The 18,037-nt window shown below is 45.3% G+C and overlaps 1 protein-coding gene across 2 annotated transcripts in view; it reads right to left on the bottom strand.

Annotated features, from left to right (window-relative positions):
- Nucleotides 1-18,037, bottom strand: part of SUFU (SUFU negative regulator of hedgehog signaling) — a 90,354-nt gene that overhangs the window by 9,328 nt on the left and 62,989 nt on the right. For both annotated transcript variants that reach the window (XM_080347550.1, XM_080347551.1), the window contains exons 9-10: nucleotides 8,817-8,951; nucleotides 7,199-7,337 (exon numbers count right to left, since the gene is read on the bottom strand). In XM_080347550.1, the coding sequence (XP_080203676.1) occupies nucleotides 7,199-7,337; nucleotides 8,817-8,951 (274 nt within the window). The remainder of the gene's footprint in view (nucleotides 1-7,198; nucleotides 7,338-8,816; nucleotides 8,952-18,037) is intronic.

Below are 18,037 nucleotides of genomic sequence, written 5' to 3'. Positions count from 1 at the left end.
AAAACCTACAAAAAGTAGCCCAAACGTTTGAGTTGCAAGGGAGGGGCATTAGGCGGCGGGATAGTCAGGCGGTTTAAGGATGGAAGAACTTGACTCATCCAAAACCAGCCTGGACAAAGTACCAGAGAACATGCTGCAGAAGAGTTGATATGAGGAGGATCGTGATGATCTAACGGGACATGTTTTAACCCCAGTGTACATTTCCCCCAGCGTTTCATTCAGCAGTGAGACAGAACACCACAAAGGGATGATGTGGTGAGGTTTTGGGGAAGACAAACTTACTGGAAAGTGTTACTTAGATTGCCCTAGACTTGCTCAAGAATTTGAGGGAAGCCACCCAAAAGATTCTGAAAAAGTTTTTTTTTAGGAAAGATGCATAAAAGTGCTTTGGGGAGGAGTGGTTTGTTCATGACTTAAACCCATTTGTGGGTCTTGTTCTTACACTCACCATGCTAGGCATAACACACCTACTCAAGTTTGACGAGACCAAAAATCAACCTCTATCTCTTCAAGACAGGGCTTGACTCACAGCTACCGCTTACAGGCGACCATCTCAAGCACCAGAGCAGCTCTTTCCAAACACTGCCTTGAACCGCTGCTGCCGCCATTATGCCAATGAGCATAAATGATTTAACATGTGGTACAGCAGAGAGAAGAACCAGATGTGCTCATTTCCAGGGGAATGTCCTAACGCTACCGGAACAGAGTCATTCTCTTGTGCTCTCCGTCTCTGTGACTAATTCAGTGTTTTATATGATGTGGAACAACTCCAATTGGATGAGCTGAGGAAGAACCAAAATACCCTATAGTTGTGGTGCCCATAAAGCAAAGCAGCAGAAACAGGGGTTCAAATAAAAGGAAAGGGATAAAATAATGAGTTTCTCATATCCTAGACGAGCATTTTATCCCTCAAATATTGATTAGAGAAAGCAAAACTTCTAACAACTCCAGCTCCATTCTGCAAAACTAGATTATTTTTTTTCTGTTTTTATTGAAGAAAACCTATTTCTGGTCTCATTCAACATAAAAGGATTTTTTTTTTCAGCTTCTGGTCTCTTTAAGGCTTTTGTTTCAGCAAGAAAAACTGAAAATATTTAAAGATTGGGCTCAGTCTGATCTTCTTTCCCAGATTTTTCCCTTAGGTTGCCAAACCAAAAGAATGGATCATCCCCCATGACCCTGCTCACAGTAATCCCACCCCCCCGACTGCCAGCACAGATAGCGCATGTTGATAGCTCCTGAATGCTGGACGCTTCCCACAGCCTCCATGTACCTATCCTGCCCACAGGCACGTTTAACATTTTCTATGAGAAGTTTGACCTTGCTGTTCTAAGCCTCAACTTATTTTTCCATGCTGGATGCCTTGTTTTTGATTTTTTTTTTTTTTAAGGTTTTTAGGGGAAAAGGAATCAAGTTATCTCAGAGAGGTATTTTGGAAAAAGTACTTTTTGACAGTGCTAACAAAGGCGGATGATCATTTTCTTGCAAAGCACTAGAACTAACCCTTAGGAGGAGGGCAATGAAGATTAGCAAAAAATGCCCTGCAAATGAAGGGAAAGTCTTTCTCCCGATCATGCAAACGCTTTGCCAAGTCAGAGGCCTCTGAAAGTAACTGCCCATAGCCTTTCAGAGAAGGGCAGAAAAATGTCCTGAAGAGCCCTCTTCACTGAGCATGTCCCAGCCCCAGGTGGCTCTGCCCCAAACACAGGGCTAAGGAGCAGTTTTGCCTCCGATCATTCCTCCGAGCAGCGAGGGATTGCTATGGCACCCAGCACATCGGGACGAAAGGCAGGGAAACTCTCCAGCGCTCTCAGCGTTTCTGCTGGAAGTCAGGCTGTGTTGAGGGGGAAGAGAAGGAAACTGCCAACTTGAATGAAGGGGAGGAGAGGAAAGCAGAGACGGGCCAGGACAAGGGTAAGACACAGACACAGAAAAACAGGATGGAGGGCAGATCAGAGGCCAAAGCTGGAGGTGACACAAAGGGCAGGGAGGCTGGAGGAGAACCCCATTTCCACAGCCCCAGCACCCACATGCTGTCTGCTGGATGTTGTAAACCCACTGGCATGGGAGGCGAGCAAAGAGCGTCCTCCAGCAGCAGCTGGGGCCAGAGTATAACACCCCACCGCCTCTGTGAGTTCCTCGGCTTACATGGAGTCATCAACCTTGTGCCGAGAATCAGGGGGTGCCAACTGCAAATGAACCATAGCCTCCATCTGCCTAGCAGGATTTGTTCTGAAACCAAGTAAATTACCTGGAAAAAAAAAATCCCTCTGCATTCAGAGACCAGCGACATCGGGCACACAAAACTTTGGAAATGGCTGCACAGGGATCGCCTGCGCCATGCTCGTTTGGCCCCAGCGTGCGTCTGCCTCACAAAACAAATCTGTAATCACAAGATCGCCTGCTGTTTTTCTCCCACAAGACCTCTGCCCTGCTCAGTCCTCAGGATGGTTCTGCTCACTGAATGCAGCATTAGTCATCATTTCTTTTCATTATCATTCAAGTTGTTTCCTTGTCCCCTCCTACTCTCTTCCCCTTTATTTAGTACGCTCCATCCGACTACTGCCAGCATGGATTACACTGGAAGTACCTAATCTTACTGTCCTTACCACTCTCACAGCCTCTGACGTGCTCAGCCTCACATTTCTGCGAGGCAGGGAAGCGCTCTTCTCCATGCACCAGATGGGGGAGGGAGGGTAAAAGAAGCTAAGAGACCTAACAAAGTCAGAAGAAAATCTGCAAGAGTGGGGAGCTGAACATGGGACTTAAGCTCCTAGGCTGACCCCTTACCCCAAAGAGACCCTTTCTCCCTCCTGACCTGCCAGAATGAATTTTAATCTCTTCCTAAAACTGTTTCTGGTGTTCATCTGTGGAGCTGGAATGCTTGGCAAGCATTGAATTAATCTTCCCAGGATGACTGCAAGAAGGTTTTCCTGAACAGACATGGGAAAATCAGCAAAGAGAAAACTGAGTCTGAATGTCCACTTTTTGTGTGTGACCATTTCAAGACTCGCAGGTCCTTGTTTCCCAACCCACTCAGCACTGCAGGGCACAGGGTATCAGCAGAGGAATTCCTCCTGGCCTCCCGGCCTCTGGGAACATAGATCAGACCTCAGGTCTCGAGTGACCATTCAGAAAACAAGGAACACAAACTCAGTTGCCACCCAAAAACATTTCAGCTTAAGACTCTGGAACAGCATTGAGAAAGAACAGGGTAGCAGAGGCAGGAACACGATCCAGTTCTCCAGGGCAACATTTAACAGGCTTTGCCATGAGACTGTTGTGATTCTTCTGCAATTATCTGCCTCATTCACTATGCACCTTCTAATTTTGACAAACGAACAAAGTGGAAGTCCTATAAGCAAGAGTCTGCTTTATTCCACACTCCTGATTCATCCCCTAAACATGCTGCACCTTTGTGCACTGAATGAGGCAGGCATGCTTTGTAAAGAATACATATGATCCTTCAATTAGATATAGTATCAAAATACACATATGTAACAGAGGCAAGGCTAAAGTGCAGAGATATTTCTTAAATACTGTGTGCTAGATTTTGCAGTTAACGAGGACTCCTTAACTATAGGTTTGTTTTTACTGCACTGTATTGGCTCGTACGTCAGAGTCTGCAGCAATATCTGATGCGTAACATGTATATTGCACATGATCAAAGACTTGAGTGTCATCTTCCTCCCCAGAACAATGACTGCCTAAAGCAGCAGGAGAAGAAATTATCTAAAGGTAGTGTTAAACAAACCTTCTTCTCCCCTCTGGGGAGAGTAAGCAGTCCAGGTGAGCAAGGTAGGAGGGGAGAACAGTCTGCTTTGTGCTAGACAGGCACAGAGCCCCACATAAAAGCAGAGGAGCTTTGCAGAAGCATGTCCTGACTCCCATCACTGGAGACTTAATGATGGTAATTCCTAAAGGATGATGCATGCTGACAGGCTTTGACACAAACTACCCCAGGATAATATTAATATGTATTAAAGGCTCAGGCAACTTTATTGGGACAGGCTTGATCAGTAACACATTTCAACAGAGCATCCCTATCATCTGCTGGAACATAAGTAAGGGAGGGAGGCAGAACACACGCACAACCTCACCTTGCTTTGGGTAGGCTCAGAGACAAACAAGGTTGATTCGTGATGAATTGCACGCTTGGCATAGCTTGGATGTTGGACCAAGAACCTTGGACGCTCCACCACGAATACAAATGTCACTGTGGGGCAGTTAATGTCAGAGCCTGTTTGCATGATCAGCATCCTTAACGTGGGGCCAGACACCTCCTGCACAGCCTTTCTCTGTGCGTCCGGAACATCTACCCTTCGGAAAGGAGAGGTGCTGAGGAGCCAGCGTGGGGGCTCTGCTGTCACAGCTCTGGGGGGAGGGGGAGTGGAAGAAAGAACTGCAGAGCCTTTGATCATGTGTAATGTTAATGCAAGTGTTAAACATCAGAGACTTTGCCACAGTAACTAGCACATAAACAGGCGTCTAGTGTTAACAAGGAGGACTTCTTGAATATGTTTGTACATTTCTGAGTCAAAGCAATTTCCCTATTCAACAATACATGACACCATGGAAGAAGTTCAGAAATAAACCAGCCTGACATGCTTAGACCTTTAATAGAATTTAGCTTCTTAGAACTAATTAAATGTTACCTAAATGAAAAAAAAAAAAAAAAAATCCAAGTACTTGGGAAAGGTGCCAATTTGACAGCTCTGGAGAATGAAATAATCTAATCATACCCAATGCATGGGCAGCAGCAGGACAGGCTTCCCCTACTAACATGCCTCGAATGCGACCTGGAAAGGCTGCTGATAGAAATGGGGCGTACCATCTCCGTGCTCTAACAACTCCTTGCCTTTTCTGCTGAGACCGCTAAAACGGCTCCCGCTGAGTACCAGCTGCAGTGGTGATATGGACACCTGTCTGGTAGGAACGGCGCTGGGTCCTGCCAAACTCCTGTCGTCTGCAAACCCTCCCCTGGAGCCCAGCGACTGACAGCTCATTGCTCAGCCTGGGCAGCGGGGGCCGATAAACTGTGCAACACCTCCAGCCTGTCCCACCTTGGATGGGCTTCACTCCAGCCCACGAGATGTAAACAGGAGGCGCTGTGTTTAGTCTGCAGGTTTGGGCTTTCACTGCACCAAAGCTCAGGCTCAAGAGGAGTCAGTCTCTGGCTGCTGCAGAGTGGAGGCCAGGATTTTTCAGGCTCTTATCTCTCCCCTAAGACAGCAGAAAAAGTCCACAGGAGATGCCTGCCACCTCTCTTCCTCTCCACAGTCCCTCCATTTACTTGTCTCTGCAACAAGCCTCTGCATTGCAGTGATTTGCTGTCAACCACCAACTCTCCTTGGAGCTCGTCGCTGTGCCTGGGGTCCCAAGCGAGGGAGGAAGAAAATCCTCTCTGGGCCTCGCTGTGAAAGCTTTGTGGGGCTTGCCAACTTGGCCAGCCCAGGCTGCAAGGGACTAAACCAAACACAGCTCGCCTCCTCGGAAATTTTATGCACCACAACTTCTTTTACTTCTGAAGTAAAGCCACATGAACCTCCCTCCTCCGCTCCCAAGACCACAAGGGACTGCTGAGCACAGATCAAGCCTCCCATTGCATATTCAGCCAAGAGCCTCCGACACTCCCACATGTATCTCACACAACCGGGTGCCCCTCCTCTTGTCCCAGGCTGCTTTTAGCCTCCCTTCCTCCCCCCACCAGGTCTGTCCTCCTTCATTCTTATCCCAGGACGGGGCAGGAGCCAGCAGCAGAGCCAGTCACATCAGAAGAGAAGATCCAATTAGTTGACCTTGTGTAGGAGACAAAAGAGGGAACTTGCTTCTCCTTACCCCTTGGAAGGCAGCAATTATCCATCTTTCCCTCCCAGCTACTCCAAAGATTTCCATAATTTTCAGCAGACATGGAAGCAAACAGGTTGATAAGAGTTAATATCAGTTACGCGTCTGAATGGTGACCTAACTACTGCCATTCTTCACTGTTTAGAGGTTACCAGACTACTCTACACATCAATACATTTCGATATGTGATGTAAATGCAAACAAACACTCTTATGTTTGGAGTTAAAACAGTCACAAGATCCTGTGTATCGTGTGCTGGCAAGCACAGGAACCAACAGCAAATGACCCACCCTTAAACCTGACCGTTTGCTGTTAATCATTACAGGAGTGTTGCACTTTCCAGTCAGCACAATCAAAGCACGCAAGCTCTTTGAAAAATCCCTACACACAAGACGATTCTAGCCAAGATCAGCTTCTTTACAAGTCATACAGATTTCAAGGTATGATGTCCTCCAGACGTATGAATACGGGCAGTTGAATGCCTTGAAAACAAGTCACTGGAAGGTTAACTGCAACACTGCAATGCTAAAACTAGCCCTTGCCTTCAAAATAGCAGGGGAGGCAGGAATGCAGTGAAGGCAGAGACGTACTGCATGCATATAGTCCCTCAGAGATGAGCTTTTCTGCATAAACACATTCCTCAAAGCTTTTTTACTTTCGCAATATGTTTATAACCATGAAGAAATTCAAGGTTAGAATAGTGCTACGCCATCATATCATTAGTGCATCAGTGCTCCGTAGGGCTGACCCTCAACACCGAGCAGATGGGGAGTTTCCGAGGAAAATCTGTGATACAGAAAAAATATGGGTGCAGAAAATGTGTGGGTGCTTCAAGCAACCACGAACTTTTGTCAAAGAAGCAACAGGAAAGAGCTAAAACTGAAAGAAGCAGTGCTCTCTGTGCTGCTCTCCTGCTAGGGGATGATGTAAAGCTGAGATCTTGGCTCTGTAGGATCACAGCCCCACAGCTTCCTAGCTCTTCCACCCTGGCTCCATTCTTGTTTAGGTCATTCCACTCTGCCTCCCCAAATTCCTTTCTGGAAGAAATCAAGAGTAAATACAGCCTGTAAAGTGCTCACTGACTGCAGGAAATGGACACTACCATATTCACAGATGATTTTTGAACTTTCCAGCCACTGCTTATCAATTTGAGTTCCATTAGTATAAATAGTAACAGTTCACCATTACTTTTTGAGTTCATAATCACTGGAAATATTACGCAAGAGCTATGGGAAATGTTGCAGCAGAAAATACAGATTTGTCACTCTTAAACCACACAAGACCTCAGCAGGATCATTTTTACAACACGGTAAAGGATGAAGGGGGAGAAAAAGGAAGGAGGCTCTCTCACTTGTAACCAGGGTCCGTGTGCTGCATAGGGGTGCTCTTCTGTAGCAAAGGCTCCTTCCACTCCTGTTGATACAAACGTGATGGCTGTATCTCCTGTAATACTTTTATATGTAAAGTGCCGTCCATGTAAGAGTCTTCCCCTGGGGAAAAAAACATGTATGTGTGAATTGACAGGGTGTGAGCAGCATTCAACAGAATATAGCTTCTGCCATCAGCATGAGAAACCATTTTGAAGGCAGTAACCACTAATTTTTCAGGAATACATGAATAATTTCCTCCACAAAGCAGGCCACAAGCCTCCTTCTGAGGCACAGAGGTCCCCCTTATCTCCCTCCTTAATCTCGGGGCCTTGTTTCAGAACTAGAATACATCTAAATCCCAGTGGATGCCTATCCCCGTGATGACGCACTGATGTATGTGAAGGCAGGAGACTGGCAGTCTTTCAGTACGATGAAAACTGCAGGAGGGAATCCAGACTCCACATCATGTGGAAATATGAAGATGCATTTTCTAAGCAGGCTCATGGTGGGGCCCAAACTTACCAACTGCGACAATACCTAGTAATCCCACTGCCCCAGCGCTTGACAAATGTAACCTCTTATTACTTAAGCATTTCAATAAAATGCCTAGAAAATATACACACATGACTACCTACACTTCTGTTTTTTTCATTCAATGCCTTCCATGGGGAAAATCATGGCTCTGGTGCTTAAGGCTCAAAGCCTGTGTGACACACATGAACAGCTTCCAACAGGCAAGGGGGAAAAATTCAGGTATGATATATAGTGCCTAACAGAGTCACAGTTGCTTGATGAGTTACTGCTGGTCAGCTGAGCTGTGGTAACTGATCAGGACAGACTGTTCACGCATTTGTGATGTAAAATAAATTATGTTCAAGTTAACTATCCCATTGGTTTCTCAACAGGCACAGGCAAGTGTGCACCTACTGCTGATAACTCTGATATGACAGATATGTAACTCATTCTAAAGTAACTCAGTCAACCTGCAATCATTTGTCTTTACCCCACAGCTCATCTTTATGTTAAGGACTACATTTGCCACAGGTATTAAAAATAGTGTTGACTTACATTGTGGAAACCTAGAAAAGTCTCTTACAGTGGTATGCACAGTCTGATCCTTCAAAAGACAATATGTAGAATATGCATGCTATGTTTTGTTTCTTCAATCATGCAACTGACATAATTTGTCTAAAAAACACACTTATAAGCATAAACTGACTGCAAATAGGCTTTGCACAACCACTTGTGTCTGAGTCCATAAGCCAGAGTTAACAACTTAAGAGACTTCTTTGACAGAATATAGTAAAACATCCCTTCTTTATCATAGAGTTGCCAGCATTAGACTAGTAAAAAAATCCCTATACTAACCCTGTCCTATTTCAGCATTCAAAATACACTGGACGACATAAAAACAATGAGAAACAATCTTACCACGAGGAACATACATGTAAAGAATCATCTGTTTCTAATGTGTTTTGGCAAAATATCTCAGCTCTGGCCTTTAAAGACCCATTGCATACATGTCTGTATGGTGAAACAAAGACACAAGGCAAAAACAGCATGTTAGCGCATGCTGAGGAGGAGGACGGCTTCACTCACCTTAGGCAGAGGGGAATGAGTGCTCCGGACTCCTGGTTAAATTTCAGGTGTACGCTCTCCAGCTGTCTTGTGCGGATTAGCTCGTGAGGAATGATAGCGGCTGAGCTCTCGCTTTCTAAACTGTCCTTACGGCTTCTAAATGCAAAGACAAAATGCACATATTTAGGATCCCAGTGCTGTGTGCTATTTCTGCTGCTTTTCAGAGTGATTGTGCAAATATTGAAGGACACAGGAGCAAACTGTTACCAAGGCACATCTGAGTTTTCATTGTCCCTACAGAGACATAGCTTCCCTCAGCCTACTAGTCCCAGCACGCAGCTCTTGACCTTGATTTAATGACACAGGATCTGAGCTGGTGCATACACATGGTGCATCTCTTCCCAGCATACAAGAAATATAATTTCTGGGAAGAACTGGAGCAAAACTACACTCTCCAAAACCCCAAGCCCCTAGAAAATGGCTTGGAAGAATGAGCAGGCACGCCCTCCCTCCTGCTTTTCCTTTATCATCAGGATTTTTTGGCGGTACTCTGCAGGTAAGAGTTGCCCAGTCCCTTGTACCCTTGCTGATCTTTGAGGTCTCAGGAATCCCTACAATTGTCTCCAAATAATTTATTTGCACAGTTCAACCAAAAGGTTTTGAGAACCCTCTGCTTCCACCAGCATCAAGTGCAACAGTGAGAAGATGGACTCTACACGTGATGAGTAGGACATCCACAGACTGATTTCCCTTGCAAGTGAGGCTGCTTTAAGACAATGCAGCTTTGCTTTCTTATTCACTTCTGCAAGACTCACATATTGTGAAGCTATGGCTAAAGGTTAGTTTGTTACATGATTATTAACTTTGCCAGACAGAATCCTCCAGATAATCAAACAGGTATATCTCAAAATACTTGATCATAAACACTTTATATGTTCAAAGTGCATCAGTGTGATCCCTTATTTAATAGTCCAGAAAAAAGAATGAAGGACAGGGGGTTTATGATTTCTGCAGATGACATGGACTGATGTGACGTGTCAGATACATTATTTATATTTTGCCACCTGGTGTTCCATGTGCGTTTAAGTAGAGACTTTGTTAAGTTAGTTTCTATAGCACAGAATCACCAGAGAAGGGGACAGGGAAAAAAGGGGTGAACTGAGAGATACCACAGGGCAACGTGGTTCCGTCATGCCAGACAGACCAAAAGTCTGTTTGGGAGCACTGTTCCTTCCTCCATCCAAGTGGAGTCACCTTTAACATACATCTGGAAATGATTGTAAAGAAACAGTTTGACCCTCATGAGCTGACTTAGATCACACATCTACTTGATTTTACGTTTGGGTGCTGTCCCAAAATTACTCCCATCTACCACACACATAGTAACACAGTTCAGTGTGGCTTCCAAAGCAGATCAGCCTGTTGGCTCTGCCAGGTCACCTAGTCCCAGGTGAGCCTTCCCCCAGGCTGCTGAGCTGCCTGCTCTGAACTGAGGATACATGCTAAAACTGATACCTTGCAGTGCCTTCCTGCAAATACTCTGCACGGCCGGATCTGAGACACGCAGGAAAAAAGAAATCAGAGCAGCTCAGCTCCCTACAAGATAAAAGCTGTAAAACATGTCCCATGTTCTGTCTTGACACCACACAAAACCAATAATGGACCCAGCAAGGACACAGTAGGTCAGGAGAGAGCTTATGCATGGGGTGGGCTGATGGACTGACAGTTAGCAGAGTGTCAGTCTGGCGGGTTAACCCTGAAGCAAAGACACAACGTGCTTTGTAGTCTCTAGGTGGCACTTAAAGCTGTGTTTAATCTACTTCAGCAAACATTTTACAGCTCTTTGTAGGTGGGGTCTTCAAAGAGTGGAGTGGGCCAGCATTTTGCAGGCTGATTACCTGAAAGTGCAGTTACAGTTGATTAATGATCAGTTGACCTTAAGCTAAGCTTTACCTCAACTTCCTTATCAGATCTTATATACACAGTCAAATGTGGGAAAGTCAAGCCTGTGGTCTACCGCTTCCAATCATTCATTTATCAATCCCTACCAAAAGTGTCAGCCATTAGCAACGCATGATTTTCAAGCGGGCCATAAGCTTGCACTCATTAAATGCAGCTGCAGAGTTTAGACACCCTGGAGCAGATCAGGAGTTTTACAGCAAATATTATTGCTACAGACAAGAGACTGTGCCCTTCTCACCTGGACTGCCTAAGGGCACTGGGCATGTCCCATAACACAGCCTCCCTCCCAGGCAACCGCTGCTGCGGGTTCACGCTTTGGAAGGACAGACAGTCCCAGGACTGATGCCTGTATACCCCTGGGCTCCAAACCCCTTGAGCTGAGGTGGATTTTTAGGTTTCCAGCATGCTAGCCAGTACAGCTACCAGCACAATGGGGCTGCGGTCCAGAGGGGAAACAGCCTCCAGTTACTAATGCAATAACAGGAATGACGACAATATTCTGGAGAGAAGGGGCAAAGCTTTCTAAGTCTTATTAAAAACAGCAAATGCTGTTTGTCATTACACGCTCAAGAGAAGATGTTGACTAATGTATAACTATCAAACGGAACTGTCATGACATTAAGGCTGTCAATAATTATGACTTCACATTAATAAGTAACCAGCCCTTCTGTCAAAGAGGTGGAGGAGTGAAGCAAAATGGTAGTTAATACTTTGAATGGTACGGAATTATTAATCCTTTCTACAGAACTTTTTCAAAATAGTCACGGTCTCTGTGTTTCTTGTTTCACTTTAGTAGACCTCACACAATTTCAGCTATTTAAAGTTAAGGCGAAACTCCAACAGCAGAAACCAAACAACCTTCTAAGGAAACGACACCTTTCTAAACCAGAGGTCTTTTTGGGGGGCACTTCTGGACATGTTGTGGCATGCACATGACACAAGGCCAGAGTGTCATCACTTCCAGACTCTGGAATATGTCAAGACCCATTAAAATTCTCCCTTTGGGAATGGAAATCCTTATGCTGACCTTTCCGAAGGGTGATGGCCCAGATGAAGGGTCAGCAGACTTCTAGGTTGTTATTAATAACAAGTTCCTTTTGTAACACATGCTGCCATCCACAGCTTGTAGTTTTCAGCCTCAGAAAAATGTAGAAAAAGTTTGCTTTCTAACACTAACATCCCTGGTTTTACGACTGTCAGCCACCCATAAGCCTTTGCTTTCTCTACCCCATCACCAAATAAATCAGCAGCAAAAGCCAGTGGAGTTTTATTTGTTATGACTAAGGCCTAGCTGACTATCACGTAAAATGTTGCAAACTTTGTCTATTCCAGATTTAATACTTCATCCAACCCCCACAAAAAAAATCACGTTTCTCAGTGTCCAGAAAAAACAAGTCTGCAAAAGCCAGGGCTGCTGCATTAGGAAAGGCAGCGGATTTAAATGGAAGCAGCGTGCCGGAAATGCCCCAGTTTAAGGACTGCACATCTCGTGTTTTGTGAAACTGGAGGGGAGCTGGAGGAGATTAAAGCGCATTTCCCTCTGATTGGGAGCTTGTGGGAGGTGTAAACGTGGGCAGTTGTCAGATTAATTCTTTAGATGATTACATTCTTTTTGTTTCTTTAAAGCTGTTTGTAGTTGGGTTTGATGTCTCCTGTTCTGGGCAAGTGTATTGCTGCAGTTACCAAGGTGACTTTATCTGACTTTCAACTATTTTTTCCAGCTTTGGTTTCTACCAGTAGTCTGCTTCTGGGTGGAAGAGAGAGGGAGGAAACGCTGTTTGTTGGTTTTTTGTATTTTTAAAACTTGTGAATGCTGATTAACAGTCCATGAACTGAACCAAAGCCATATTCGATTCTTTTTTTTTGAGAGAGAGAAAGAGGAGTGGTCAAACCATTGCAAGGGGGTCCCTGTGCCCTGCAGCTTCCCCCGAACTCTGTCAGCAGAGAAAAAGGGCCAGAGGAGACTACAGGTCCCAGTGTGCTGTGCTCCTCCTTGATGTGAGCGGCCACACGCTGGAACTTGTAGCCTCCCGGGGGCCCTCTCTTTCTATTCAAGATGAGGGTGGCGGCAACCTGCCTAATTTTATGCCAATTAGCAGCAGCCCATGGGGATCCTGGAAAACTGCCAATGCAATCACTAGGTTGCACAAAGTTTGTGTGCCCCCTCCTTACAAGTCATGTTTATAGCAACCTCTTCTCAAGCAACCCCACTGGCACTTATTTTATTGGGTTCAAGAATAACCAGGTTGATCGGATTAAGAAAGGTTTGTTTATTCTTGCATTTGCGTTTCGCTTTATGATCAGAGCACTTGATCTCATGGATCTGTCACAGAAGGAGGCCTCGGTTCTCTTCCAAGCTCTGTCGCTGACATGGAAAATAATTTTTCTGTGTTTCCAAGTTACCCAGGTACCGAAATCGCAAAGTACACAGCAGGGGCTCTCTGTAGGAGTGGGTGCCCACTTCCTCACTAACCTGAGTTACAGTCGCTGATTCTTGCTTCCTTGGTACAAATCCCAGCACTGAGTTAGCAAATGCAAACCATTAGCACAAGCTTACACAGCTTGGAAAGGAAGGCTGGACTGCTTTTTTTTCCTCCTTTCTTCCCTTCTCAACTGTTGCTGTTTCAGACCTCCCCACTCCCTAATGAAGATATGGTCAAAGATCGCTTAAGTGCCAGCAATCTTCCAGTGTCTTTCCCACAGTTTCCCCTGAAGGGCAAACCAGCAGTTGTGGGAAAGAGCCCTGAGCGTCTTGGCACACAGAGTCACGGGACACGTCACAGACGCACAGAGGCAAAGGCAGGAATGGGGAGGACACGGTTCCACAGCTCCTGCTGTGGCCACTCTGAGGCAAGGCTAGCTTGAGTGCTCAGGCCTGGGTGCTCATCAGCCTGGTTAAACCAGACGGTGAAGATGTTCTCTGTGTGGTTCCTGGCACAGAAGACCTCCAAGGACAATGCCAGTTGCAACAATCCTCTTGCCACTCACATATCCTTTCGGAAAGCTGCATAATAACTACTCCCAGTGCTTACAGGGGCCAGACTGTTCCAGACCTGCAGCTGAACTGGGACTGAGAGATTTAGGCTGTGCCACTGGCACCCTGCAGACTCACGGGCAAAGTCAACTCTTTTTATGCTTCACGTTCCTCGTCTGTAAAACTGAGACGTTTTTCCACATAGGGGTGTTGCAAGGATTAAGTCAATGTTTGCAAAGCACTTTTGGATTCTTAGATGGGGAAAGCTATGCAGAAGTGCAAGTTATTAGCACGGTGACCGCTCTGCACTTCTACTGACACTGGTTTTCCAGACGTTTGCTTTCCTAGTTCGCAGGCTTGTCACCCAGCACTCAGCCTCATGCTTAGAGACACTCCCTAAAGTATATTGCCTCCCCCCATTCAGCATTCCTTACTCCAGCAAGACACCACTGAATGGTGTCTCGATGAGAGAGCATGCCTAAATAAGCAGGATTGGATTGGAAACTTACTGCTTAGTGGTTGCAGAATCAGAAAGTCTAGCCAGAACCAGGCAGTTTCGGAGAACGCTGAAATGCTCCCCTTATGTAAAAGTTTGCCTCCAAGAACTGAAGACAGGAAACCAGCTACACAGACAAGAGCTCCCCTCCGCCCAAGCAAAGCAGCAATCAAACCCCAGCGCAACTGGGAGAAGCAAAGTGCAGACTCGCCTCGAAGCAAATCCTACATCTTGATATTACTGCCAGAGCTTCCTCAGAAATGCTGCTCAGATGGAGCTTGTTAATGTCCATTAACCCAACTTTACCGACTGAAAGGAGAGATCAGCACGCTCTATTTACCGACTCAGAGGAACTACATGAGCAGTGGACTCCACTCCTGCAAGTGGTGTCACTGTTGCTCACATGTTCCAAACCAGACACACCGTGTGACAGTCTGGGGTTATCCCAGGACTGCTGGAGTGACACAACTTCTCCCTCTTGCCACAAGGGAAGGGCAACAACCTGAGATGCTCAGGGTGCAGTGAACCAGAAGGTCACAGCCAGGACAGTCCTGCCAGCCCCACCTGCCGCAGGGTTGTTCCCTGCTCTGTTTGCCAGGAACCTGCCTTCATTTCCCTGCACAGCTGGGAACTGTTCAGGGCTGGATGGAATTAGCACATGGGCACAGAGTTACAATATGTTCAGGTTTCCCTAGACTCAACCTGTCCTTCTGCCCGGAAATTGAATGCAGATGGGATTTGAGGTCTCTGGGGCATCTGTTGTCTGTCTCTGGACAAATGACCCCTGTGCATGAGGAGACCAGCACATACAGAGTTATCTGGGAAACCCAAGACAGAAACATGGGAATCAGACAAGTTGAACCACATCGCTTTATCCTTCTTGAGAAAAGGGAGAGCAATAAACAGCGGAGAGGTGCTAGAAAAGCCTTGTCAAAGTAACACAGCCTTGGGAGACCTTTTTCCACCACTCAAGCCTCACCCGCAGACACTGGGGACGCGCATGGACGTCACTTGAATACTGGCACAACAAAACGTAGCAATTACTTATAATTTTAGCCTCAACATGAGCAGTAATGCAGTGTGCTAGCTCTAGGTTTCTACTCCATGCCTCAGCTCACAGGAGCAGAGAACGGTCTGAGTCAGCCAAGGGGCAGAAAAACACGACTTTAAGCAATGCTGTGTGATCAAGAGGACCCCTGAGGGGTGGAAAAGGTCAAAAATTCTCCTACCCCAACCATGGCTCTCACTGCAACTGTGGCAAATAACTCCTCTGTCCTCATCTGTAAAATGAAGATACTACCCTGGTACCTCACAGAAGAGCACAGCTAATTGCCAGGGACAAATAAAGACTTGGCCCCAGAACTTATTACATCAAGAAATTAAGTAGCGAATGAAGCAAAACTCCGTAAGTGTCAATGATCTTTGACATATGGAGCTTCCAGCCCACTGAGGTCTGAACAGCAGCAGTGTTTAGTCTGACATCTAAACGTTCCCTATGGGTAACAGCTCGTCGTATCCAACAAGACTGAATCTGCACAGTTCAGGAGACCAGGAGCCTTGTCATTCCGTCTGTCTGAGCAGCACCTACGAGCCTGATGGGTCCTAAGAAATAAATAATGCGCCACTGTAAAGTACACTCGTATTCATACATGCCTCATTTTTCCAAGCAGTAATCAAGAGTATTATGTTACCTATGGTCAAAATGATTAGTCATGTTTCCAAAGATTAATTTACATGTTCTTTTGTTTAATGCATACGAACTGATTTAATGGCTGCTTATGAACTGAGCTAATAGTCTTTTCGAGAAACAGATGTCCGATGCAGTTTTAAGCATTAAGAGTGCTTTTATTCATATCCTTAGGAGAAAAGGGCTACACAGTCTACAGTAATAACACTAATGAATCAAAGTACTACAGCTGCCCAACAGGGTTTGACAGAAAACAGCTTTTTCTCAAAGGAACTTTTTTTTTAGGACTCTGGGACAGTGAACAACTGGTAATATGCATGCTTAACATGTAAGCATGTTCTTTGCTGGAGCCAGAAAACTGAATCAAGGCCTATCTGCAACCAAACAATGTGAGGCTTTTGCATAAGCACTGAAAACTGAAACTACACAAAGACAGAGAAATCTGTATGGAACTTGAATCCTTCACACTTTATACAAATAAATATTCAAAAGTTTGAGTGTTTCTGATACTATTTTGTGACGCTGAATGCAGAACAGGTTGTCTGATTTAAACTCTGATAAATTATTGTGTGTGGGTGGTAAGGTTAGGATAAAAGGGAAGAAAGCTACTAGGAAAGCAGTTGGTGGCTGCAAATCTATGATAAATAAACAGCACATTCCTCTTCTGCACAAAGCCATTAGAGTCTGTGTCAGACTTCAACATCCTAATGTCAGCTGGGTGCAAATTTGACAGCCTGGGGTTCTGCAGTGCTTGCTATGGAAAGCAGCTTTGGAACAATTTGCCATGTCCCAACGGAGCATTTCTGTCAAGTTCCCAAGGAGCGTCTAATGCACCAGTTATCCACAGGACCCTTGCAATGAACCACGGGTTTGATATTTTATGGTCTGGTGTGTACAGTGCAGGATATGATTACACACAAGCCTGCTTCCCATCAGCCAGCACCTCGTAATCGTTAACATATTTATCCTTGTGGTGCCTCAAGAAGATGACATTGTTATTGGTCCCATTTTATAGATTCAGAACTGAAGCTCAATAGCTAAAGGACTTGCCTTTAATTACACAAGATTTATAGTGAAGGACAGAACTGTGTTGCTGCCCTACAATGTCCAAGCAAGGATCACACCAGAAGGACTAGATCTATATGCAGAGTTGTCTTTCATCTCAGGTGCTTGTAAATCTTCTGAAATGACTTTATCTGTACTGGGTTCTGTGCCTTTTGTGTCTCAGCCTTTGCCACTGCTACCTGCTACCTGTTCCTATAGCGAACATGGATGTAGATATACTACTAACACACAAAAGCTGAACTCCTAACTTACATCCCTCTGCAGCAGCTGGAAACGAGAGTCTCCAGATCATACTCATGTACTTAGCAGCACGTTGAGCAACTTTGCTCAAACACATAAGACGTGTTGAGACAGTGTATTAAGAAAGGCTGAGACCTAATAAGATCTTCCTCTTCTGGTTCATCTGTACCGCACTGTGCTGGAAAATACGTTGACTGGTAAGTTTTAGCCACAGTAAGGGTAACAATCAAGTCTGATTTAAGTACCAGTTAGTTAGAGGTTGTGAGTAAACACTGATTTCCAGAACAAACCACCCCTCTCAATACGGTCAATGCATTGAACAAGTCCCGTTGCATCTGCTACATGAACTGGAAAAGAGAAGCCACCACTCGAGTAGAAAAATACCTTTTCCAAACTTCTCTCAAAGCCGTCAGTAACATAGAGGAAGTATTAGGACATACTGCTGTTTTAAGTTGAGGAGATCTCCTCTATCCCTCCGATACTAACTATCACCAGAGGAACTGCTGGCAAGACACACAGCTGACAGCTCTCTTGCCTTAACCGAGTTGCTATTATGGAGAAATAGGCTACCTATCAGTTTCCACAATGGTAACCATAGACCTCAGAGAAATGTATTGATCTTCCAGGAGGCAAACACCAGGAACCAGCCATTCCTGCAACTCAGGCTTCAGGTAGGGGGTTGTGCAGCTGCTGCAGATAAGAGAGATTGGCAACAAAGATCACTGTCAGGGATATGAGGCTCTGAATTTGACCTGCCTTCCTTTCTGTCTCAGAACAGTTAAAAACCCAGGTAAATATTTGTATGCTCCATCTTAGAC

Source organism: Nesoenas mayeri (genome assembly GCF_963082525.1).
Source record: "Nesoenas mayeri genome assembly, chromosome: 7".
In the NCBI taxonomy this organism is placed as follows: domain Eukaryota; kingdom Metazoa; phylum Chordata; class Aves; order Columbiformes; family Columbidae; genus Nesoenas; species Nesoenas mayeri.
Note: the sequence above shows the minus strand (reverse complement) of the source record. Positions and strands in the feature narration are given on the sequence as shown.